The sequence below is a fragment of the Ornithorhynchus anatinus genome, chromosome 2 (assembly GCF_004115215.2).
Source record: "Ornithorhynchus anatinus isolate Pmale09 chromosome 2, mOrnAna1.pri.v4, whole genome shotgun sequence".
NCBI lineage: Eukaryota > Metazoa > Chordata > Mammalia > Monotremata > Ornithorhynchidae > Ornithorhynchus > Ornithorhynchus anatinus.
Window position 1 is genome coordinate 4,884,847 of NC_041729.1, and position 26,463 is coordinate 4,911,309.

General features: G+C 56.2%; 2 protein-coding genes across 10 annotated transcripts in view; one reads left to right on the forward strand and one right to left on the reverse strand.

The window, feature by feature from the left end:
* The first annotated feature begins 10,615 nt into the window (after positions 1–10,615).
* PEBP1 (phosphatidylethanolamine binding protein 1) lies at positions 10,616–18,345 on the forward strand. Its single transcript, XM_029082660.2, has 4 exons — positions 10,616–10,837; positions 14,224–14,333; positions 16,279–16,379; positions 17,934–18,345. Exons 1-4 carry the CDS (start codon positions 10,700–10,702, stop codon positions 18,149–18,151), a joined length of 567 nt encoding a protein of 188 aa, XP_028938493.1. The 5' UTR covers positions 10,616–10,699; the 3' UTR covers positions 18,152–18,345.
* Positions 18,346–24,688: 6,343 nt separating this feature from the next.
* The window catches only part of TAOK3 (TAO kinase 3), a 107,610-nt gene continuing 105,835 nt past the window's right edge, over positions 24,689–26,463 (reverse strand). For all 9 annotated transcript variants that reach the window (XM_029053437.2, XM_029053420.2, XM_039910110.1 and 6 more), the window contains one exon: positions 24,689–25,638. In XM_029053437.2, coding sequence (XP_028909270.1) covers positions 25,477–25,638 — 162 coding nt within the window. In that variant the 3' untranslated portion in view covers positions 24,689–25,476. The remainder of the gene's footprint in view (positions 25,639–26,463) is intronic.

Genomic DNA, 26,463 nt, shown 5'->3' on the forward strand with positions numbered 1-26,463 from the left:
GCTGGAGAGAGGGATAAACCGGCATCAAACCATCCCTCCGTCCGTCCGCCTTTCCATCTGTCTGACCGTCCCTCCATCCGTCCATCCATCCATCCGTCCATCCGTCCATCCGTCCATCCGTCCGTCCGTCCGTCCGTCCGTCCGTCCGTCTGTCCATCCTTTCATTCATCCATCCGTCCATCCATCCGTCTGACCGTTCATCCATCCATCTATCCATCCATCCGTCCGTCCGTCCGTCCGTCCGTCCGTCCGTCCGTCCGTCCATCCATCCATCCATCCATCCGTCCGTCCATCCATCCATCCATCTGTCTGACCATCCATTCATCCATCCATCCGTCCAGCCATCCGTCCATCCATCTGTCCGTCTGTCCATCCGTTCATTCATCCATCCGTCCATCGATCTGTCTGACCGTTCATTCATCCATCTATCCATCCATCCGTCCGTCCGTCCGTCCGTCCATCCATCCATCCGTCCGTCCGTCCGTCCGTCCGTCCGTCCGTCCGTCCGTCCATCCGTCTGACCATCCATCCATCCATCTATCCATCTGTCCGTCCATCCATCCGTCCATCCATCCATCCATTCATTCAACCATATTTACTGAGTGCTTACTATTTGCAGACCACTGTATTAAGCACCTGGAATGTACATCCACCCACCTGTCCGTCCGTCCATCCATTCATTCATTCGATCGTCTTCATTGAGTGCTTGCTATGTGCAGAGGACTCTATTAAGCACTTGAAATGTACATCATCCACCCATCCGTCCATCCACCTGTCTGTCCGTCCATCCATTAATTCATTCGTTCGATCGTATTTACTGAGTGCTTACTATATGCAGAGCACAGTATTAAGTACTTGGAATGTACATCTATCCGCCCGTCCGTCCGTCCGTCCGTCCGTCCATCCATCGATCGTGAGCATTAAAGCGGCTTGGCCTAGTAGGTAGAGCTCGGGCCCGGTTACCAGAAGGTCGGGGGTTCTAATCCCGGCGCTGCCACTTTCCCGCTGTGTGACCTTGGGCAAGTCACTTCACTTCTCTGGACCTCAGTGAACTCATCTGTACAAGGGGGATTGAAACTGTGAGCCCCACGTGGGCCAGGGTCTGTGTCCAACCCCATTTGCTTGTATCCACTCCAGCGCTTAGTACAGTGCCCGGCATGTAGTAAGCGCTTAACAAACACCAAATATTAATAAAGGGAGAGAAGCGAGGAAAGAGGAGAGCAGTGGGAAGGAGGGAGGGCTGGAGGAAGCCGGGGCGGGGGAGAGGGGAGAGGGCAGGGCCAGTCCCTACCTCGCTTTGTGGCCCAGAACATTTTTCTGGAAAAGCATTCAGCCCATGTGTCCCCCCTCCTAAAGACCCTCCAGTGGTTGCCCATCCACCACCGCCTCAAACAAAAGCTCCCCACTCCGGGCTTCCGAGCCGTCCGTCCCGCGGCCCCCTCCTCCCTCCCCTCCCTCCTCTCCTCCTCCCTCGCGGGCCGCACGCTCCTCTCCTCGGACGCCGCTCGCCTCCTCCCCGGGCCTCCTTCGCGCCCGTCCCGCCGTCGACCTCTCGCCCCCGTCCCGCCTCTGTCCCGGACGCCCTCCCTCCTCAAATCCCACAGACAGTGACTCTCCCCCTCATTTCAAAGCCTTATCAAAGGCCCATGTCCTCCAAGAGGCCTTCCCTGACTACACCCTTCTCATCTCCCACTCCCTTCCGCATCACCCGGACTCGCTCCCTTTCCTCATCCCCCCCTCCCAGCCCCAAACCCCTTATGTCCATATCCACAATTCATTTATTTCTATTCATGTCCATCTCCCTGGCTGTGGGGAGGGAATGTAGCTATTTATTGTTCTGTTGTCCTCTCCCAAGCGCTTAGTGCGGCACTCCACACGCAGTAAGCCCTCAATAAGTAGAACTGAATGACTGACTGACTGACTGAATGATATGTACCGAGCATTCACGGTGTGCAGAGCACTGTACTAAGCCCTTGGGAGAGTCCAGTACTCTCCATAGACATTCATCCTCCCTCCCAGCCCCACAGCACTCATGTACATAACTGCAATTTATTTATTTATATAGATTAATGTCTGTCTCCCCCCTTGACTTTGAACTCACTGTGGGCAGTGAATGGGTCTGTTTGTTGTTATATTGCACTCTCCCAAACGCTTTGAACAGTGCTTTGCACCCACCGAGGGCTCAATAAACACAACTGAAAGAACGAATGCACACTACGACCGAGTTGGTAGACATGTTCCCCCTCAGTCTGGAGGGCTGGGGAGGGTGCGGGGGAGAGAAGCAGCGTGGCTCAGTGGAAAGAGCCCGGGCTTGGGACTCAGAAGTCACGGGTTCTAATCCCGGCTCCGCCGTTTGTCGGCTGTGTGACCTTGGGTGAGTCACTTCACTTCTCTGGGCCTCAGTTCCCTCATCTGTAAAATGGGGATTAACCGTGAGCCCCACGTGGGACAACCCGATGACCCTGTATCTCCCCCAGCACTTAGAACAGTGCTCTGCACATAGTAAGCGCTTAACAAATACCAACATTATTATTATTATTATTATTATTATTATTATTAGTGAGGGGGAAGGGAGGAAGTTCCTTTTCTCTACTTCTCCAAACCCAGATCCAGGCTGCCCCCTCCCTGACCTTCTTCCCCCTCTCCTCCCCCAAAGGAACCCACTGCCTGGAGATAAAGAAGCGGGTTCCGAGAGATTCATTCAATAGCATTTATTGAGCGCTTACTATGTGCAGAGCACTGTACTAAGCGCTTGGAATGAAAAGTCGGCAACAGATAGAGACGGTCCCCGCCGTCTGACGGGCTCACGGTCTAATCGGGGGAGACGGGCAGACGAGAACGATGGCAATAAATAGAGTCGAGGGGAAAAACATCTCATAAAAACAATGGCAAATAAATAGAATCAGGGTGATGTACATCTCATTAAACAAAATAAACAAAATAAATAGGGTGATGAAGATATATACTGTTGAGCGGACGAGTACGGTGCTGAGGGGGTGGGACGGGAGAGGGGGAGGGGGAGAGATAAGACGCCATGACGGAGGCCTCTCCCTGACGGGAACTGCCAAGATCCTCCTTAGGGGAAGGGAAAAGCGTTGGCTAATTCTGTTGTATTGTCCTCTCCCAAGCGCTTAGTCCAGTGCTCTGCACACGGGAAGCGCTCAATCGATGCCCCTGATTGACCGATCCCAGTGAGGTCCGGAGATGCGGAGCCTAATGGCTAGGGCCCGGGCCTGGGAGTCAGACGGTCGCGGCGGTTCCGCCACTCGCCTGCCGTGTGACCTCGGGCAAGTCGCTTCACTGTCTGGGCCTCGGTTTCCTCATCTGGAAAATGGGGATGGACACCGTGAGCCCCACGGGGGACAGGGACCGGGTCCCACCTGACTTACTTGCATCCACCTCATTCATTCGATAGTAAGTATTGAGCGCTTACTATGTGCAGAGCACTGTACTAAGCGCTTGGAATATACAATTTGGCAACAGATAGAGACAATCCCTGCCCAGTGACGGGCTTAGCATTTAGTTAATTCCCCGGTGCACAGTAAGCACTTAACAAATCCCAGAATTGGTATCATTACGATCCAGGGGACTCGATAAATACGATCGAATGAACGAATCCAGAAGGGAGTGGGGGAGGAGGAAATGAAAGTTAAGCTGGGGAAGGAGGGCTCTTGAAGGAGATGTTCTTTTACTAGACCGTAAGCTCGTCCACTAGATTGTAAGCACGTTGCGGACAGGGAACGTGACTGTTTATGGCTACGGCGTACTCTCCCAAGCGCTTTCTACAGTGCTCTGCGCACGGTAAGTGCCTAATAAACACCGTCGAGTGAATGAAGAAGACTTTAAAGGTGGGGAGAGCGACGGATATGAAGAGGAAGGGAGTTCCGGGCCAGAGGCAGGACAGGGGCGAGGCGTCGGCGGAGAGACAGGAGAGATGGAGGGACGGTGAGGAGAAGGTCGGCATTAGAGGAGCGGAGCGGGCGGGCCGAGTCGGAGGAGGAGAGGAGCGAGGTGAGGTGGGAGGGGGCGAGGGGATGGACGCCTTTAAAGCCCACGGTGAGGGGTTCCTGTTTGATGCGGAGGTGGGTGGGTGACCGCCGGAGGAGCGGGCAGACACCCACTGAACGTTTCTGTAGAAAAATGATAATAATAATAATAATGTTGGTATTTGTTAAGCGCTTACTATGTGCAGAGCACTGTTCTAAGAGCTGGGGTAGATACAGGGGAATCAGGTCGTCCCACGTGAGGCTTGCAGTTAATCCCCATTTGACGGATGAGGTCACTGAGGCACAGAGAAGTGAAGTGACTCGCCCACAGTCACACAGCTGACGAGTGGCAGAGCCGGGAGTCGAACCCATGACCTCTGACTCCGAAGCCCGGGCTCTTTCCACCGATCGGGGCAGCAGAGTGGAGTCTGCTGTAACCACAGTAACCACTTCCATTTTGAACCTCCAACGCTCCGCCCGCAGTAAATGCTTAAAAAATACCGTTGCCACTGCCGCCTCTACCTTCTTCAAGTTTCAGTGGGTGCCCCTTCCTCCTGTCGTGGGAGGTGGTGGGCAGACAGAAAGGCGAGGGAAAACGTGACTCGAGGGAGTCCTCTTCTCCGGGGACTAATTCGAACACCTCAGAAAAACATTGCATATTATTGTTTTAACCGAGGTAGCGCTGAAGTTCCTGACGTGAGGTAATTTGGGGTCACATTGCCGGAAGGCCTGGCTCGGCTTTCTGGCCGTGTTCATCATCTTTTCCCGGCAGGGATGAGGAAAATCGGCACTGACCTGCTGAGAGAAGGAGCACCTATTGAACCACACCGGAGTCGGGGGAGACGGGAGGCCGGGAGGTCAGCGAGGAGCTCATGCAGTCGTCAAGGTGGGAGAGGATTAAACGCTTCGATTGACGGGGTGACGGTTTGGACGGAGAGGAAAGGGTGGATTTGGGCCACGTGGTGAAGGCGAAACTGACAGGATTTAGCCACGACGGACTGAATGTGAGGGTTGAATGAGAGAGGGGAGTGGAAGAGAAGGCCAAGAGAAGGATTCGGGGGAGAATCCGAGGAGTTCGGTTTTGGACAAAGTGTTGGCAGGACATTCGAGGCAAGAGGAAATGGGAGACTGAAGAGAAGGACAGCGGTAGCTTAACAAACAAATAGCCCGATTATTAATTACTGTCGAACCCTCAGAGGGATGTACATTGTACATTCCGAATCGTCCATTCCAAGCGCTTAGTACAGCGCTCTGCACATAGTGAGCGCTCAATAAATACTAATGAGTGAATGAGTGATGTGCGGAAGGTGCAGCCTAATGGAAAGAACACGGGACCGAGGGGATGGAGACTGAGTTTTAATCTCGGCTGGGTGACTTTGGGCCAATCACTTCATTTCCCAAATCCCCAAAATCTTGGGGGAGAGGGTGGGGTGGGGGGAAGGGGAGATTCTTGATTCTATTTATTGCCATTGTTCTCGTCTGTCCGACTCCCCCGATTAGACCGTAAGCCCGTCAAAGGGCAGGGACTGTCTCTATCTGTTCCCGATTTGTCCATTCCAAGCGCTTAGTACAGTGCTCTGCACATAGTAAGCGCTCAATAAATACTATTGCATGAATGAATGAGAGGTTCAGGGGAGGAGGGGTGACCTGCAGAGTGGGAGAACAGGAGAAGAGTCGGGTTGGGGACCAAGGTAGGGATGGGCTGGCCAGCTTTCAAAAAAAAATAAAATAACTGGGATTATTAGAGAAACAGCATGGCCTAATAGATAAGAGCCCGGGGCCTGGGGGTCAGAAAGACCTGGGTTCTAATCCCGACTCTGCCATCTCTCTGCTGTGTAAACATCAGCCGGTCACTTCACTTCTCTGTACCTCCGTTCTCTCAACTGTATCCGTTCATTCATTCGATCGTATTTATTGAGCGCTTACTGAATGCAGGCCACTGTACTAAGCGCTTGGGAGAGGAGAAAATAACCATAAATACAAAGTAACAATAGGGATTGAGAATGGAGATGAAGAATGTATGCGACCCGATTTGCTTATAGCCACGCCCGGGCCTAGGTCAATGTGTGGAACATAGTAAGCGATTAACGATAGCCATGATCATAATTACCATCACAACAATAATGAATACATATCAAATAAATGTAATAATTATGATCAGAGATCAATCATAATAATACTTGCAATTATATACTATTATATATATTTCTATTGATGTCTGTTTGTTTTTTTGATATCATATTTATTTGATGTCTGTCTCCCCCCGACTCTAATAATAATTGTAATTATTATTATTCTGGTATTTAAGTGCTTACTATGTGATATTATTATGCCATTTATCATTATTATTTTTGCCAGTCACTGCACGAGGGTGATGGCTAGCAAATCCGCAGCAAGGATGAGCCAGTGGAAGGGAAAAGCGAAGAGCAGGTGGAAACTGAGATTCTAATTAAAGACGCCTGTTGTCTTTAACTTGTTTGCAGGGATCCAATTAAATCTCTCCCCAGTGCTTGCCCCTTAATTAGGCTAGGGTAGGGGGAAAGTTGTTCTTTGTGTTCCAGGGCATCGCATCTCTTCTCTGCTGGGGAGGCAACCCCGGAGGGATGATGCAGATTTGAAAGGGGAAAAAAACAAAACATGTTTGTCATGGAAAAGGTGACCCGGTTGGGAGGGCCCCTGGGAGGAGGTATTTTGGTGACCAGATGAAGGTTTTGAAAAGGCCAGAGAACGGCTGTGGGACGACTCTGACCAGCAAAGAGTTCCTAATAATAATTATAATCGGGGTATTTGGTACAGGCACGGTACTGCGTGCTGGGATGGACACAGGTAGATCGGGTTGGACACCTCTCTCACGTGGGGCTCACAGTCTCCACCCCCATTTTACAGATGAGGTCACTGAGGCCCAAAGAAGTCAGGTGACTTACCCAAGGTCACACAGCAGACATGTGGCAGAGCGGGGATTAGAACCCAGCACCTCCTGACTCGCAGGCCCCTAGGCCAAGCTGCTCTTCCTGGCTTGGCAGGAGGGTCGGGGGGGGGGACACGGACTAGGTGACCCCCGAGGCTGATGTGGAAACTCGAATCCTCCCCGTTCCCAGACGGTTCTGGGAATTCCCTTTTCTCTACTCAGGCCAGTCCACCTGGGCCCCGCCAGCTTGGTCTCCCGGCCCCTCTGCCGGAGAACCCCCGTCCTGAAAAATAACCTGAAAGTGTCAGAGTGAAGATCGGCAATTCCGATCGGAGGGTTCGATTACCCCAGGTGGAGACATAGAAAGACTGGGAGACAGGAGTCGGGAGAGCGCGGGAAGGAGGAAAAAGACTGGGAGACAGGAGTCGGGAGAGCGCGGGAAGGAGGAAAGTGGCTACACGTCCGTTCGTCCCGGTGGGATAGGGGTGGCGGGGAGCCCCGAGCCTCCCTCGGAACATTGCTTTTATCGGAGCGTACGGCCAGTCAGAGAGGAAGGGAGGAATGGGGGGAGTTGGCCATCGGTTCCTGGGTTCAGTTCCTATTTTCCGGAGATAAGCAGATGTGCAGTCGACAATCGTCAGCTGCAGTCAGGGATTAACGACGTGAGGCCATCACGGATTCTTCACGTGGGAGTCAAACGAGCGTCGCGGTCATCTTTCTGGTCTGGGGGTCGACGATCTCACAGACCGGAGGGGATCGTAAAACAAACTGGAGGGGATCATAAAATGGAAGCTCACTAAGCTCACTGTGGGCAGGGAATGTGTCTTCCAACAGTCAGACGGTCAGTCCGTCCTTTTCGCTGAGCACTTACTGTCTGCAGAGCACTGTGCTAAGCGCTGGGGAGAGTACAATACCACAGTAAACTGACACGATCCCTGCCCACAGCGAGCTCAGAGACTAGGGGGGAGACAGACATTAATAGAAATCAATAAATGAGGGAAACGGACATGAGCGGCGTGGGGCTGGGAGGAGGGGATGAATAAAGGGAGCGAGTCGGGGAGATGCAGAAGGGAGTGGGAGAAGAGGAAAGGAGGGCGCAGTCAGGGAAGGCCTCTGGGAGGAGGTGGGCCTGGGATCCCAGGGTGCAAATCCTTGGGCTGCAAACAACTCCCGGGCTGAAAATTCTGGGGTTGCAAGCAATTCCTGGGCTGAAAATTCTTGGGCTGCAAACAACTCCCGGGCTGCAAATTCGGGGATTGCAAGCAACACCCGGGATGCAAATTTCTGGCCTGCAAACAACTCCCTGGCTGAAAATTCTGGGGTCTCAAGCAACATCCGGGGTGCAAATTTCAGGGCTGAAAACAGCTCCTGGGCTGCAAATTCTGGGGTTGCAACCAACTCTTGAGCTGCAAATTCAGAAGCAGCGTGCCTTAGTGGAAAGAGCCCGGGCTTGGGAGGCAGAGGACGTGGGTTCTGATCCCGTATCTGCCCCCTGTCTGCTGTGTGACCTTGGGCGAGTCACTTAGCTTCTCTGTGCCTCAGTTACCTCATCTGTAAAACGAGAATTAAAAGTGTGAGCCCCATGTGGGACAACCTGATGACCTTGTACCTACCCCAGTGCTTGGAGCAGTGCTTGGCACATAGTAAGCGCTTAACAAATACCATAATTATTAGTATTATTATTATCAATATTAACTCCCGGGCTGCGAATTCTGGGAGTGCAAGCAACTCCCAGGGGCTGCAGATTCTTTGGCTGCAAACAAATGTATTTTGCTGTCTGTCTCCCCTTTTTAGACGGTGAGCCCGTCGTTGGTCAGAGATTGTCTCTATCTTTGTCCAATTGTACATTGCAAGCGCTTAGTACAGTGCTCTGCACACAGTAAGCGCTCAATAAATACCAATGAAGGAATGAATGTGGGGAAGAGTCATTGTCTGTGGGCTATGAGGAGGGGAGGGCGTCCAGGCCCGAGGCGGGGCTCGGGAGGGAAGTCGGCGGTGAGATAGATGACATGGAGGGACAGGGAGAAGGTCGGCATTAGAGGAGCCGAGTGCGAGGGTTGGGTTGGAGCAGGAGAGGAGCGAGATGAGGTAGGAGGGGACGAGGGGACGGACGGCTTTTAAGGAGTTTCTGTTTGGTGTGGAGGTGGATGGGCCACCAGTCGAGGTTCTTGAGGAATGGGAAAATGTGGACCGAACGTCTTTTGTAGAAAGATTGATCCGGGCAGCGGAGCCAAGTCTGGCCCGGAGCGGGGAGAGACGCGGGTCCGGGGCGGTCAGCGAGGAGGCCGATGCGGTCATCCAGGCGGGAGAGGACGAGTGCTTGGATTAGTAGCGTTGGTATTTGTTAAGCGCTTACTATGTGCAGAGCACTGTTCTAAGCGCTGGGGGAGATACAGGGTCATCAGGTCGTCCCACGTGAGGCTCACGGTTAATCCCCATTTTCCAGAGGAGGGAACTGAGGCCCGGAGAAGCGAAGTGACTCGCCCACAGTCACACAGCTGACAAGTGGCGGAGCCGGGAGTCGAACCCATGACCCCTGACTAGCGCGGTAGCGGTCTAGATGGAGAGGAAGGGGTGGATTTGAGGAATGTTGTGAAGGCTGAACCGCCGGGTTTTGGCAACAGATTGACGATGCGGGTTGGAGGAGAGAGAGGGCGAAGCCAAGGTCGTCTGGGGCCCGGGAGGCGGGGAAGACCCAGCGCTCTCCAGTGACGGCCGAATCGGGGGGGAGGACCGGAGTGGGCCGCGTTTGGGGGCCTGAAGCCTTCACGACACTCGCAAGGCCCAGGACAGGACGCCCTCTTTCTGAGCACGGCCCCCGCGACATGCGAACCTATGTGTGGCTCAGTGGCCAGAGCCCGGGCTTGGGAGTCAGAGGTTATGGGTGCTAATCCCACCTCCGCCACTTGTCAGCTGGGTGACTCTAGGCGACTCGCTTCACCACTCTGGGCCTCAGGGACCTCATCTGGAAAATGGGGATTAAAACTGTGTGCCCCACACGGGACAACCTGATTCCCCTGTATCTCCCCCAGCGCTTAGAACGGTGCTTTGCACATAGTAAATGCTTAACAAATACCAACATTATTATTATTATTGTCAGCTGTGTGACTTTAGGCAAGTCACTTCACTTCTCTGGGCCTTAGTGACCTCATCTGTAAAATGGGGATGAAGACTGTGAGCCCCAGGTGGGACAACCTGATGACCCTGTATCTCCCCCAGCGCTTAGAACGGTGCTCTGCACCTACTAAGCGCTTAATAAATACCAACATTATTATTATTATTATTGTTCTCTGGGCCTCAGTGACCTCATCTGTAAAAATGGGGATTAAAAACTGTGAGCCCCACGTGGAACAATCTGATTCCCCTGTATCTCCCCCAGCGCTTAGAACAATGCTCTGCACATATAAGCGCTTAACAAATACCATAATAAAAATACCATAATATAATCGTAAAAAAAAACCGAGTTCAAGTCCCTGCAGTTCCACAGATGTCCGCGAGGGGGCGCGACTTTGGCTAAGAGGGCGCGGGGGAGGGGAACGCGCGAGGGTAGAAGCGTCGCACGCCCATTGGGTGAGCCGAGGGAGGCGGGACTACAGTCGGCCAATAGGGGGCGAGGGGAGGCTGCGTCCGCCGTCCTGATTGGAGCGGTCGGACGTCGCTCCGAAGGCCTTGAAGGGGGGTTGTGCGTGCGTGAGGGGGGGCGTTGGCGGTGGTGTGGGCGCATGCGCGGTGGGGTTGGGGCCAGTCTTTGATTGGCAGGTGAGGGCAGAGCAGGCCTCAGCGTCCTGTCCTTGTGTCTGTCATCATGTCGGCGGGGCTGGGCGAGCAGTGGTCGGGCCCTCTCAGCCTGCACGAGGTGGACGAGCGGCCGCGGGTCCCCCTGCGCGTCCAGTACGGCGCCGTGGAGGTGGCCCAGCTGGGGCAGGTGCTCACGCCCACCCAGGTAACACCCCCCTGCATGCCTGCCTGCCTGCCTGCGTGCATGCCTGCAGAGGCGGCCTGAGGATGAGCATGCCATTTCTTAATAATAATAATAATAATGTTGGGATTTGTTAAGCCCTTACTATGGGCAGAGCACTGGTCTAAGCGCTGGCGTAGGTCATCATAATAATGTGATTTGTTAAGCGCTCATTGCATGCATGCGGAGGCGGCCTGAGGATGAGCGTGCCATTTCTTAATCTTAATAATGTTGGGATTTGTTAAGCGCTTACTATGGGCAGAGCACTGGTCTAAGCGCTGGAGTAGGTCATCATAATAATGTGATTTGTTAAGCGCTTATTACATGCATGCGGAGGCGGCCTGAGGATGAGCGTGCCATTTCTTAATAATGTTGGGATTTGTTAAGCGCTTACTATGGGCAGAGCACTGGTCTAAGCGCTGGAGTAGGTCATCATAATAATGTGATTTGTTAAGCGCTTATTGCATGCATGCGGAGGCGGCCTGAGGATGAGCGTGCCATTTCTTAATAATAATGTTGGGATTTGTTAAGCGCTTACTATGGGCAGAGCACTGGTCTAAGCACTGGAGTAGGTCATCATAATAATGTGATTGGTTAAGCGCTTACTGTATGCAGAGCACTGTTCTAAGCGCTGGGATAGATACAGGGTCATCAGGTTGTCCCACGTGAGGCTCCCAGTCTTCATCCCCATTTGACAGATGAGGGAACTGAGGCCCAGAGAAGTGAAGTGACTCGCCCACCGTCACCCAGCTGACAAGCGGCAGAGTGGGGATTCGAACCCGTGACCTCTGACTCCCCAGCCCGGGCCCTTTCCACTGAGCCATGCTGCTTCTCTTAAGGGCTGACCCTCTGCCAAGCGCTGTTCAAAGCGCTTGGGGTAGCTACCAGCGTGGCTCAGTGGAAAGAGGCCGGGCTTGGGAGGCAGACGTCGTGGGTTCTAATCCCGGCTCCGCCGCTTGTCTGCTGGGTGACCCTGGGCGAGTCACTTCACTGGGCCTCATTCATTCGTTCAGTCGTATTTACTGAGCGCTTACTAGGTGCAGAGCACTGTACTAAGCGCTCGGAATGGACAGTTTGGCAACAGATAGAGACCATCGCTGCCCGTAACAGACTCACAGTCTAATCGGGCCTCAGTGACCTCATCTGTCAAATGGGGATTAAGACTGTGAGCCCCACTTGGGACAGCCTGATTCCCCTGTATCTTCCCCAGCGCTTAGAACAGTGCTCGGCACATAGTAAGCACTTAACAAATACCAACATTATTATTATTATTATTATACAAGGTCATCACCATCATCACCGTGGGAGGCAGCGTGGCTCGATGGAAAGAGCCCGGGCTTGGGAGGCAGAGGTCGTGGGTTCTAATCCTGGCCCTGCCGCTTGTCTGCTGTGTGACTTTGGGCCAGTCACTCGACTTCTCTGGACCTCAGTGACCTTCTCTGGAAAATGGGGATGAAGACTGTGAGCCCCACGTGGGACAACCTTTTTACCTTATGTCTTACCCAGTGCTTAGAACAGTGCTTGGCACCTAGTCAGCGCTTAACAAATACCAACATCACTCTTATTTGTTAAGCGCTGCCTAGCTGCCAAGTGATGTTCTAAGTGCTGGGGTAGAAACAAGGTCATGCATTCATTCAGTCGTATTTATTTATTCATTCGATCGAATTTAGGGAGGGCCTACTGTGTGCAGAGCAGTGTACTAAGCGCTTGAAATGTACAGTTGGTCAACAGAGAGACAGTTCCTGCCCAACAACGGGCCAGAAGGGGAGTGACAGACAACAAAACAAAGCAAGGAGACGGGCATCGATAGCGGCAAAATAGATAAATAGAATTATATCTGTATATACATAAATAAAATAGATTGAATAGGTGGTAATCAGTTTTTAGACCGTGGGCCCGTTGTTGGGCAGGGATGGTCTGTATCTGTTGCCGAATTATACCTTCCAAGCTCTCGGTACGGTGCTCTGCACACAGTAAGCGCTCAATAAATACGATTGAATGAATGAATGGTCCCCCTGGGATTTGTTAAGTGCTTACTAGGTGCCAGACATCATACTAAGCGCTGGGGTGGAGACAGACCAATGGGTCAGACACAGTCCCTGTCCCGTGGGGCTCATGTCATCCCCATTTTTCCAGATGAGGGAACTGAGGCCCAGAGTGTAATAATAATGAAGATGGCATTTGTGAAGCGCTTATTATGTGCCAAGCACTATTCTAAGCACTGGGGTAGATACCAGGTCATCAGGTTGTCCCACGTGGGGCTCGCAGTCTTCATCCCCATTTGACAGATGAGGTCGCCGAGGCCCGGAGAAGCGAAGCGGCTTGCCCAAGGTCACACAGCTGACAAGTGGCAGAGCGGGGATTCGAACTCGGGTCGTCTGACTCCCAAGCTCTTTCCACTAGGCCACGCTGCTTCTCTGGAAAAGCGGGGCTTAGTCCGGGGAGGCCTCCCGGAGGAGGCGCATTCCCAAGCTCCCCGTGTCGGGGTGTGTCCGAAGAGTTTTTAATCGACAGGGCAGAGGGACTAGAAGCGGGGAGAGGGGAGAACCGGGGGTTCGAGCTCGCCCCCGGAAAGGGGCCGGGGCCGGCGGGCAGGCCCAGAAGCGGGGGGACGACGGTGACTCCCTAATAATGACGACGATGGTATCTGTTAAGCGCCCCTAGATGCCCGGCGCTGTACTGAGCGCTGGGATGGATCCAAGCAAATGGAGTTGGACACAGTCCCTGTCCCCCGTGGGGCTCACTGTTCCCATCCCCGCTTTACGGGTGAGGGAACTGAGGCCCAGAGAAATGAACCGACCCGCCCGAGGTCACCGGGCAGACAGTGGCGGAGCTGAGATTAGAACCCGTGACCTTCTGACTCCCAGGCGTGGATTCCAGCCACTGGGCCGTGCTGCTTCTCTGCCGCTCTTTGCACAACGCCCTGCGCAAACCTCTCTGCCCCCGCCCCAAACAAGGCCAGAACGTCCCCACGTGAGCTCCTCCCCGCCGCAGCCCCCCAGGAGGAGCCCCGGGCTGCACTTTTAAAATGGCGGCCGTAGTACTCTGCAGGCCATCAGTGGTCCGTAATGAGCACTTACTCTGTGCGGAGCCCTGTGCTGAGCCCTTGGGAGAGTCCAACAGAACAGGAGCAGACCGGTCCCCTGCCCACAGCGAGATCCCTGCGCCCCGGGGGCTCGGGGGGGCTAGGGGGGACGCCACCTTGCCGTCCGGGCCGCCCGCCTGTCCTGCCCTTAGCCCAGCTTCGCCTCCAGGACGGACGGACGGACCCCCAGGGCTCTCTCCTTTGTCCCGCGGGCCTCCTCCCACCCCCGCATCCACTTGGGGGGCGGACCCGGGGACCCTCACCTCCCCCCGATTATCGGTTTCAGGTTCAGAAGCGGCCGGTGAGCATCGCGTGGGAAGGCTGCGACCCGCAGAAACTGTACACTCTGGTGCTCACGGACCCGGACGCCCCCAGCCGCCAGGACCCCAAGTTCCGGTGAGCCGGGGGCGGGGGGCCCGGGCGCACCCCGACATCGCCCGCTCCCACTCCCACCTCTCTGCGCGTGTCGCCCACATCTCCAGCCCCGAGCTCTCTCCCTCTCTCTGCCGTCTCCCGTCTCCTCCTGCCTTCAGGACATCTCAGCTCGGGTGTCCCGCCGACACCTCGGGCTAAACCCGTCCCAAGTAAATGGGGTTGGACACAATCCCTGTCCCACGTGGGGCTCCCAGTTTCCATCCCCAATTTACAGATGAGGGAACTGAGGCCCGGAGAAACGAACCGACCCGCCCGAGGTCACACGGCAGAGAAGCGGGGCGGGGCCGTGACCTTCCGACTCCCAGGCGTGGATTCCGGGCACTAAGCCGTGCCGCTTCACCAAAACCTGTCCAAGTTCCTTATCTTCCCACACAGACCCTGTCCCCCTCCTGACTTTCCCATCCCCGCAGACGTCACCGCCGTCCTTCCCGTCTCACAAGCCCCTCCCCTTGGCCTTATCCTCGACTCCCCTCTCTCATTCAACCCACATATTCAATCCGTCGCTGAATCCTACCGGTTCCGCCTTCACAACGTGGCTAAAACCCACCCTTTCCTCTCCGTTCGGACCCCTGCCACGTTAATCCGAGCGTCTGTCCTCTCCCGCCTAGATTCCCGCATCGGCCTCCTTTGCCGACCTCCCCGCCTCCCGTCTCTCCCCGCTCCGGTCCGTATTTCATTCTGCTGCCGGATCGTTTTTCTCCAGAAACGTCCAGGCCGTGTCTCCCCGCTCCTCGAGAAGCCCCGGCGGTCGCCCACCCACTGTCGCGTCAACCGGAAACCCGTCACCGTCGGCTTTAAGGGCGTCCGTCCCCTCGCCCCCCCCCCCCCCCCCGACCTCACCTCGCTCCGCTCCTACTCCGACTCCGCCCGCACGCTCCGCTCCTCTAATGCCGACCTTCTCCCTGTCCCTCCGTCTCGTCTGTCTCGTCGTCCGCCTGTGTGGCGCCTCTGGCCTGGAACGCCCTCCTTCCTCGTATCCGACAGACGTCACTCCCCCCTCCGAGAAGCCTTCCGTGACTGCGCCCTCCTTTCCTCTTCTCCCGCTCCCTTCTGCGTCCCCGCGACTCGCTCCCTTTCTTCACCCCCCACCCTCCCAGCCCCACATCACTCGTGTCCACATCCCTCATTTATTTATTCGTGTTCACGTCCATCTCCTCTTCTAGACCGCCAGCTCCTTGTGGGTGGGGAACGTGTCTACCAACTCTTCTGTTGTCCTCTCCCAAGCGCTTAGTAAAGTGCTCTGCACACAGTAAGCGCTCAATAATGACATTTGGCTGACACTCCCAATCGCTCAGTACAGCGCTCCGCACAGAGTAAGAGCTCAATACAGTCCATTGATTTCTTTCAAAATGCTATTTAAGCGCTTACTATGCGCCTGGCCCTGGGGTGGACACAAGATAAGCAAGTCAGACCCAGTCCCTGTCCCACTTGGGGCTCACAGTCTTCACCCCCATTTTACAGAGGAGGGAGCTGAGGCGTTGAGAAGTGAAGTGACTCGCTCAAGGTCACACAGCAGACAGGCGTCAGAGCCAGGATCAGAACCCAGGCCCTGCGGACTCACGCCGTCATCCGGGGCTGGGCCTGGCACCGTCGGCCAGTACTGTTCACTCAGCCCCACGGTACTTCCATCTCTACCATTCACTCGTATTTATCGAGCGCCGACTGTGTGCAAAGCACTGTCCGTAATTTATTTCTCTCAACCTCTGGCTCCCCCCTCTAGACCGTCAACTCCCCGTGGGCGGGGAACGTGTCTGCCAGCTGTGTTGGGGTTCCTCTCCCAGCCGCTCGTTTCAGTACCCCGCGCCCAGTAAGCGCCGAGATCCGATCGACCGATGGATTAGGCGGCAGGCGAGGAGAAGGGGGGATGGGATTGTGACGTTCCTTTCTTCTCCTTTGGCCCCGTCAGGGAATGGCATCACTTCTTGGTGGTCAACATGAAAGGAAATGACATCAGCAGCGGACGCGTCCTGTCGGACTACGTCGGGTCGGGGCCTCCCAAGGGGACAGGTGAGGGAAGAGCCGGGGGTCCCGGGGGTGGCCGGGGCGCCTCCTGGTTTGGGCGTTCCTCTCGGGACACCCGCCTCACAGACGGGTTTAATAATAATAATAATAATAGTAACGATGGTATTTGTTAAGCGCTGACTACGTGCCAAACACTCTTCTAAGGGTCTGGCAGGGAGGCGCTGGAAGGATGGGTTTGCGGGGAGGGGCCCCGGGAGTCAGAAGGACCTCGGGTTCTAATCCCGGCTCCGCCACCCGTCTGCCGTCACCTCGCCCCCTGAAATGGGGACGATTCTTTCATTCGTCGTCGTATTTATTGAGCGCTTACTCTGTGCAGAGCGCTTGGGAAAGTACAGTACAGCAATAAAGAGGGATAATAACCGCCCACAACGAGCTCACAGTCTGCGAACCCCAACCCGGTCACCTCGGATCTACCCCCAGCGCTTAGGAGAGTGCCTGGCGCGTCGTTCCTAAAAAAAAAAACCCCCCCCCCCAAACCAAGCCGTGGCTCTGTTGGTCGTGACACGGGACCGTGAGCCCGTTGTGGGCAGGGACCGTCTCTGTCTCTTGCCGAATTGTACTTTCCAAGCGCTTCATACTGTGCTCTGCACACGGGGAGCGCTCAGTAAATACGATGGAATGAATGACTTTGCCGGGTTGGCGTGTGGAGGGCGGCGAGGACGGAAGGGGGTAGGTGGGCTAGGCGATTTCTACGTGGCAGGCACCGGGGAGGAAACGGGATAATGAGTTTAGACGCTAAAGGGGAGGGAGAGCAGGTTATCGGATCCCCATTTACGAGGGAGGAAACTGAGGCCCAGAGAAGCCAAGTGACCGGCGAGTGTCCCAGGACTGGGCTCTTTCCACCAGGCCACCCTGCTCTCCGACCCCTCTACCACCTTCCCGAAGACGGGTGGGGGTCGGGGGTGGGGGCGAGTTGGGCGGTACCAGCCTCTGCTGACGTAGGAGTCGGGCTCTCGCTTATTTCTCTCTTCTCACTGCCTAGGACAGTGCTCAGTGCTTAGAACGGTGCTTGGCACATAGTAAGCACCTAACAAATACCATAATAATAATTATTACTATTATTTGATTGGGGGGGGGCGTGGCCTCATTTGTTAAGCGCTTATACCGGCCACTGTACTAAGCGGCGGTGTAGATGTTCGCTAATCAGAATGGACGCGGTCCCCGTCCAACGTAGGGCTCGGGGCCTTAACCCCCATCTTACAGGTGAAGCGACTGAGGCCCAGGGAAGTGACCGGCGAGTGCCCGGGCCGTCTGTTAGGCCGCGTTGCCTACCTCGGGCGAGTCACTTCACGTCTCTGGGCCTCCGTTTCCTCATCTGTAAAATGGCGACGAGATCGGGACGGGGACCGCGTCCAACCCGATTGGCTTGTATCCATCCCGGCGCTTAGTACGGCGCGTGGCACGTAGCGAACGCTTAAGATACCACAGTTCTTACTGTCCGGGGGGAGAGGGGGCGGCGGGTTCCCCGCGGGCTACGATCCTCTGACCCCTCTCTCCCGTCCCGTCGCCACCCGCTTCGTCCGTCCCCCGCCGGGCCAGGCCTGCACCGCTACGTGTGGCTGGTGTACGAGCAGACGGGGCCGCTCGACTGCGACGAGCCCGTGCTGGGCAACCGCTCCGGAGACGGCCGGGCCAAGTTCAAGGCGGCGGCCTTCCGCGGCAAGTACGGGCTGGCCGCCCCCGTGGCCGGCACCTGCTACCAGGCCCAGTGGGACGACTACGTGCCCAAGCTCTACGAGCAGCTGGCCGGCAAGTAGGGGGCGGGACGGCCCGGGCCCGGCCCGTCCTCCCCCCCCCCCCCGCCCTCCGGCCGGCCGGGATCCTCCTCCTCCTCCTCCCGCCCGGGGGAAGCTCGTCCCCCTTCCCGGGGTCCGACTGACCCGACGCAGCGCCAGCCTTGATCCCGTTCGCTTACGCTCTGAGTCGAATAAACGTTTCGTGGAGGAAACGAGCCCGTCTCCGTCCGTCGTCGCGCCGTCTCCGTCCAGGGTTGTGCACGCGGTGAATACCGCCGACCGACCGATTCTTTCTGCGCTGAAGAAGCAGGGAGGACTCCTGCTCGGGCAATTCGTTCTTAATTTGGATTGCAGGGCGGGGGGGGGGCTCCCTTCCCCTCTCCTAGCATTTTTATAATAATAATGGTATTTGTTTAGCGCTTACTCTGTGCCAAGCGGTGTTCTAAGCACTGGGGTGGATACTGGGTCATCAGGTTATCCCCCGTGGGGCTCACGGTCTTCATCCCCATTTTCCAGATGAGGAAACTGAGGCCCAGGGAAGTGAAACGACTTGCCCAAGGTCACGCAGCTGAGAAGCGGCAGCAGAGGGGGGGATTAGAACCCACGACCTCTGACTCCCAAGCCTGGGCTCTTCCCACTGAGCCACGCTGCTTCTCTAATAATAACGTTGGTATTTAAGCGCTTCCTTTGTGCCAAGCACTGTTCTCAGTGCTGGGGTGGGGCTCGCGGTCTTCATCCCCATTTTCCAGATGAGGTCACTGAGGCCCAGAGAAGTGAAGCAACCGGCCCGAAGTCACGCAGCCGACAAGCGGCGGAGCCGGGATTGGACCCCGCGATCTCTTATCTCCCCATCCTGGGCTCTTTCCACTGAGCCACGCTGCTTCTCTTAAGCGCTTACTCTGTACAGGGCACTGTACTAAGCGCTTGGGAAAGCACAATCCAATAAAGAGGGACAATCCCCGCCCACGACGAGCTAACAGTTTAGAGCGGGGGAGACGGACGTCAATACAAATCAGTAAAATGGGGGCGGGGATGGGGTCCGCCGCTTTAGCCGGAGGGAATCGGGGGGCACCGAGGAGCCTCACGCCTCCGCTGCCCCCAAGGGCGATGTCACCTCCGTTGACGAGTTGGCGTCCCCTCTCCTTGTCACCTCACTTCCACAGACGCGCGCTCTCGCCCCCCCCCCCCTTCGTTCCCCATCTCTCCAATTCCTTTGAACGGCCTCTCCTTCCCGCTGTGGACTTTAGTAAGCGCTTCTGGGCAGAGAGGGTGTCCACCAAGGGTCCCGCACTCCTTCGGCTCGCCCCCCGCGACCTCTCCTCGCCGGTGTCCTCCTGCCCGGCCCGCACGCTCCGCTCCTCCGATGCCAACGTACGCAGTGGATCTTAGAGAAGCAGCGTGGCTCGGCGGAAAGAGCCCGGGCTTGGGAGTCAGAGGTCATGGGTTCGAATCCCCGCTCTGCCCCTTGTCGGCTGTGTGGCCGTGGGGAAGTCACTTCCCTTCTCTGCGCCTCAGTTCCCTCATCTGTAAAATGGGGATGAAGACTGTGAGCCTCACGGGGGACGACCTCATTCCCCTGTCTCTCCCCCAGCGCTTCGAACGGTGCTCTGAACGTAGTAAGCGCTTAACAAATACCAGCATTATCATCATCTCCCCGGAGAAGCGGTGCGGCCGAGCGCCGAGGGCCCGGGCCTGGGAGGCGGAAGGACCTGGGTTCTCATCGCGGGTCGGCCGTGGGACCTCGGGCGAGTCGCTTCCCTTCCCTGGGCCTCAGTTTCCACATCTGCAAAATGGGGATGGAGGCTGTGAGAGCCCCCCCGTGGGACAGGGACCGCGGCCAACCCCATCGGCTCGTATCCACCCCAGCGCTTAGAACGGGGCCTGCCGCAGAAGAAGCGCTTAACAAGTACCACGGTTAATATTCTCCGGATCCCGGCAGTGACGACCCCCAGCGCCTCCCCCGATTAAACCCTTCTTCCCCTGTTTCCCGTCTCCCGGACGTTGTCCACGCACTTGGATTTCTCCCCTCTAATCAGTAGTTTATACCCCACCCACAGCCCGCAGCACTGAGGTACAGATCCGGAGTCGACTCATATTAACGAGAAGCGGAGCGGACGGAGGCCGGGCTTGGGAGTCAGAAGGTCGCGGGTTCTGATCCCGGCTCCTCCACCTGTCTGCTGTGTGACCTCGGGCACGTCTCTGGGCCTCGGTTGCCTCGTCTGGAAAATGGGGATTGAGACTGGGAGCCCTAAGCGGGACAGGGGCCGTGTCCAACCCGATTTGCTCGTACCCACCCCAGCGCTTAGTACGGCGCCCGGCACATAGAGCTTAACGAGTACCGTGATTATTATCATCATTAATAATGTCTGCTTCCCAAGGTCATGGTGGGCAGAGACCGTGTCTATAAATCCATATTGGCCTCTCCCAAGCGCCTAGTACAGTGCTCTGCGCCCAGTAAGCACTCAATAAATACCACTGATTGTACTCGGAAGGACAGGGACCCTGTCCAATTCCCGCCGGGGTATTCTTGCCCCAAGTTGAAGGCAACGTGGCGCACGGTAAGTGCTCAGCAAATACCAAGATCATCATCGGTACAGTGCCTGGCACATATTAAGCACTTAAACTCCATTATTATTATTATCATTATTGCTGCCGGGCCCTGAGGGTGGGGATGTGGATAGCTCAGAGCCACCCCATCACCACTATCGTATTTTTAGAAGACGATGTCTGTCGGTGCTTACCATCTACCGAGCGCTGTTCTAAGCGCTGGGGCAAGGGCGGAGGTAATCAGGACGGGTACGGTCCCTGTCCCGCCCGGGGCTCACGGTCTAACTAGCGGGGAGAACGGATCGAATCCCCATTTTACAGCTGAGGAAATTGAGGCCCAGAGAAGTGAAATGCCCCGGCCAAGGTCACCCGGCAGACAAGCGGCGGAGCCGGGATTAAAGCCTCTGCCTCCCAGGCCCCAGCTCTTTCCGTTAGGCCGCGCTGCAAATCCCGTCCCCTCCGGCGCTTAGGACGGCGCTTGGCACATAGTAAGCGCTTAGATGCCATCATTATTATTATTACTCTAAACAAGCCGCCCGGGGCTGTCGTGGTTTTCGCTCTCAAGCGTCCCCCCGACCGCCCGGGGACAGTGCCCGGCTCTCGTTCCCACCTGTGCGTTCTCGCCCGCACGTCCAGTACAGTGCTCTGCGCAGAGTGAGTACTTAATAATTACGGTATCCGTTCGGCGCTTACTACGTGCCGGGCGCCGTACTAAGCGCCGGGGAAGATACAAGTCAGTCGGGTCGGACACGGTCCCCGTCCCACGTGGGGCTCACGGTCTCACCCCGCGTTTGCCGGACGAGGTCACCGAGGCCCAGGGAAGCGACGTGACTTGCCCGAGGCCGCCCAGCAGACGCGTGGCGGGGGCGGGATTAGAACCCACGACCTTTTTTTTTGACTCCCAGGCCCGGGCTCTATCCGCCGCTTACGCTTTTGAAGTAGCGTGCTTGATTCACGCCGCTACTAACAACGTGAGCCCCACGTGGGACGGCGTCCAACCCGATTTGCTTGCGTCCACCCCGGCGCTTAGTACAGGGCCTGGCACGGGGTAAGCGTTAAACAAACGCCGCGATCATTCTTAAACTCAGAGGTTCGGGGCGGGCGGCCGGGTGGTCCCGGACGGCGACGGAGGGTGCGGAGGCGGCTCCCCGGGGCCGGACTGGACGCGGCTCGTGCTTCGGGGAGCACCAAGAGCCACCTCTCGCCGCTTCTCAAGACCCTCCAGCGGACACCCACCCAACCCAGCCCCGCAGCAAACAAAAACTCCTCACCGTCGGCTTCAAAGCCGTCCATCCCGGCCCCTTCCCCCCTCACCTCCCTTCCGCTCCTCTGACGCCCACCTTCTCGCCGTCCCTCCATCTCTCCCGTCCCTCCGCCGACGCCTCGCCCCCGTCCCGCCTCTGGCCGGGAACGCCCTCCCTCCTCGGATCCCCCGGACGACCGTCCCCGTCTTGGGAGCCTTATCGAAGGCCCGCCTCCCCCGAGAGGCCTTCCCGGACTAAGCCTCGCTCTTCCTCATCTCCCGCTCCCTTCCGCGTCGCCCGGGCTCGCTCCCTTCATCCATCCCCTCTCCCGGCCCCACAAAACTCATGTCCGTATCTGTCGTTCATTTATAGATGTATTAACGTCTGTCTCCCCCTCTAGACCGTCACCTCGTTGCGGGCGGGGAACGGGCCCGTTGACTGTTCCGCTGTCCTCTCCGAAGCCCCAGCACGGTGCTTTGCGCACAGTAAGTGCTCCATAAATACGACCGACCGAGTGACGGCAGCAGGAGCAGCCGGAGGGTCGGACTTGTATCTCCCATCCCTTTCCCTTCCCGACCCAAAGGCGGTCAGGGAGAGGGCGAGGCACCGGGGCCGGAAGCAGCAGTGTGGTCTGGTGGGAAAAGCGCTGACCTGCGAGCCGGAGGAGCTGAGTTCGAATCCCGGGCCCGCCGCTCGCCTGCTGCGTGACCCCGGGCAACACACTTCCGCTTTTCGAGGTCTGTTTCCTCGTCTGTAAAATGGGCTTTTGGTCTTTATTCTCCCTCGTACTTAGACTGTGGGTCCCCTGTCGTCCAGAGAAGCAGCGTGGCTCAGTGGAAACAGGTCAGAGGTCATGGGTTCGAATCCCGGATCTGCCACTTGTCAGTTGGGTGACTGTGGGCAAGTCACGTCGCTTCTCGGGGCCTCAGTTCCCTCATCTGGAAAATGGGGATGAAGACCGGGAGCCTCACGTGGGACAACCCGATGACCCCGTATCCCCCCCGGCGCTTAGAACGGTGCTCTGCACGTAGTAAGCGCTTAACAAATACCAACATTACTATTATTATCATGGTTATCTCTATTTACCCCAGTGCTCGGTACAGTGCTCGGCCTATAGTAAGCGCTTCACAGAAACCACAATCATCATCATCATCATCAAATGCTATTTATTTCTATTCGTGTCCGTCTCCCCCTTTAGACTTTAAGCGCGCTGTGGGCGGGGAACGTGTCCGTTTTATTGTCGTATCGTCCTCTCCCAAGCGCTTAATACAGTGCTCTGCGCACAGTAAGCGCTTAATGAATATGACTAATCGACTGATACCGTCACTTCGCTGTGCCTCGGTTCCCTCATCCGTCAAACAGGGATTAAGACCGTGAGCCCCGTACGGACATGGACTGTGTCCAACCTGGTTATCTTGGATCTACTCCGACGCTTAGACCGCTGCCTGCCACGTAGTGGGCGCTTAACGAATGCCATAACCGCCCCCCCCCCACGCCCCCAAAAAGACTGTTGTATCGGACGCTCTCAAGCGTTTAGTCCTGCGCTCTGCAGGCGGTAAGCGCTCGATAAATCCCATCGATCCATCGATCGAGACCACGGGTCGAAGACCCGGCCTTTACCTTTCAGGAGACGCAGCGGGGCTCAGTGGCCGCAGCCCGGGCTCGGGAGTCCGAGGCCGTGGGTTCTAATCCCGCCTCCGCTGCCCGTCTGCTCTGCAAGCCTCTTGACCTCTCCGGGCCTCAGTGACCTCATCTGGAAAATGAGGATGAAGACCGTGAGCCCGACGGGGGACGACCCGATGACCCCGTGTCTCCCCACATCCCGCCGCGCTTAGAACGGCGCCCGGCAGATACCGTCCTCGTGATGATTATTTACCTGGTCGTCCCGACGGGAGGGGACTCGGGGGCCGGCGTCCACGGTCGGGGGGTCCGGTCGGGGCGTCGGAAGGAGGCGATCCGGCCGGGGCCCGGGCTGCGGACGCCCACCCGCCCCGGGGGTGGCGAGGAGGGCCGGGGGCGGGGGGCCTCCTCGGCACGCGGCCGCCGGAAGGAAAACTTCTCGCTCGAATAAGACAGCGAGGCGTCGTGATGAACACTTTTATTTACAAATATAATTAAAAGCTCTGACAGGTCACATGCTCTTCCTCGGAACCTGAAAAATGGTTTTAAAGTGCATGCAGAAGAAGTAAAGCCTTGTTTTTTTTCACCGTTTTTTATTGTAAGAAAATACACAGTTTGAAAGTGTGGAGAATGCAATATTTATGACCGAGATTATGGGTCTGGGGCGGGGACGGCGGGGAGAGGGGAGGAATAAAGAAAACGGGCCATCGAGGCGATCCGATCGAGAGACGGGGTTGGATTCCGAACGCGGCCTTGGGGGGGGGGGGGGGGGGGGCGGGGGAGGAAGAGGAGGAGGAAGTAAAAAAATCTGATCCGAGAAACAGTTAAAATACAATATGAAAATAAGTAAAACCTCTCCTTAAATTCCTTCTATACACAAAATACACGATTTGCCAAAGCCCAATTTGTGCTCCTGGGATTCTGTGAGCTCCTTAAATGTATTCACATCCTCTGCAACAGCAGAAAATGATTATGATACAATCAGAGTATGCTGAAGGCAAGTTAAAGCCTTGCCGGCAGGTTCTTAAAAATCACAAGATCTCTTCCCCACGCGACCCCCGCCCCGCCCGCCCCGCCCCCCCCCGGCCCCCCCCGCCCCCCCGCCCTCCCTACCCCCCAAAAAAGTAATAATATGTCACCACTGATATGTACATCACAATTAGTTTCTGTAAAATGTATCAAATTTCTCAATCTTTAATAAAACTTTGTATTTTTTTTTTAATTCCTGATGAATAAATACCAAAAAAATTAAATAAAATAAAAGAATGCAGCAGCTAGTTAAAGGTGTAAGGCTGCGGACATTGTGTCTCTCTCCTCCTTGGCATCTATCATATATATATATGTATGCCTATGTACATATACATATATATAGGGTATTTTTTTTTTTGCTTTACTTTCAGAGATCGGTGGCAATGAGTGATTTCTCAAAGCGACATCCATCCACTCTTTTTTTTTTTTTTTCTGTCGTCGTCGGTTTGGTTTGCAACTGTCTCCAAAGTTTTCGCTGAAACGTTTTGAATCACTTCAACACTGTGACGTACTACGGGTCTAAGGGGGCGAGGCGTGGGCCTGCCCCGAAATTGGACACGGGGAGGGGAGCGGGGGGCGGACGGGGGGGGGGCGGCGGGGCGAGGGGGAGGCGGGGAGGTCCTGATGGACTAGAAGGTACAGGCACTAGGTCCGACACGATGTCAGTAACAGTAAGAGAGAGATAGAGAGAGATACAGAGGGAGAGAGACAGAGCGCACGAGAGCAACGCCCCTTCCAATGGGGAATGTGGTTTTGCGGGGTTTCGTTTCCGTTTCTGTTTCGTTGGGTCGGTTTGTTTTGTGGTGGTGGGGGGGGGGGTCGGTTTGGGTTTTTATTGGGGGGGGGGGTTTGTTTGTTTTTTCTGTAAATGGCAAAAAAAACAAAAAAAAGGAAAGAAATTTAATCTCATCTGTAGTCCTCCTTAGGGTAATCTAATGTGACCAAATTCCCGAATCCCATTCCGAGACTCTCCACGTCGAAAGTTTCAATCTCTCGCTCTTGCCTTTCCAGGAGGTTTTTGATCCTCTCGCTGCGTTCCTTCTGCAGGGCGGCCAGCTCCTCTTCGATCTGAGGAGAGAGAGAGACGGGGTGAGCGTACTAAACGCCGGGCCCGGGCTGAACGGCGCCGACGGGCTCCCGCCGCAGGCCTCCGCCGGCTGCTTGTGGGTCGAAGGCCCCGGAGTGTAACGGTGGGCGGTCTGGGCTCCGCGATCCGGCGCTTTGGGTTCGAATCTCCGGGCGACCCTTAGATTCTCCCCCTCTAGACCGTCAGCCCGGTGCGGGCGGGGAACGGGTCTGGCCGATGGTCCCACCGGCCTCTCCCAGGTGCTCAGACCGGCGTTCGGCACACAGTAAGCGCGCGGTAAATAATACCGTGAAGCGGCGTGGCTCGGTGGCAAGAGCCCGGGCGAGAAGGAGAGAGCGGGGGAGATGGAGATGTCCCACCTGGGGCTCACGGTCTTCATCCCCATTTGACAGAGGAGGGAACTGAGGCCCAGAGAAGTGAAGCGACTTGCGCAAGGTCACACGGCTAAGTGGCAGAGTCAGGATTCGAACCCACGACCTCTGACTCCCAAGCCCGGGCTCTACCCACTGAGCCACGCTACTTCTCATACAGATACGGACTCGGTCCCCCGCTCACTCTCTCACAGACTCACACACACACGCACACACACACGCTCGCGGCGGCCACAGCCCGGGTCTGGGAGTCGAAAGGTCGTGGGTTCTAATCCCGGCTCCGCCGACCGTCTGCCGGGCGATTTTGGGCGAGCCACTTCACTTCTCTGAGCCTCAGTGACCTCATCTGTCAAATGGGGATCGAGACCGTGAGCCTCTCGTGGGACGGGGATTGGGTCCAAGCCCATTTGCCCGTTTCCACCCCAGCGCTCAGTA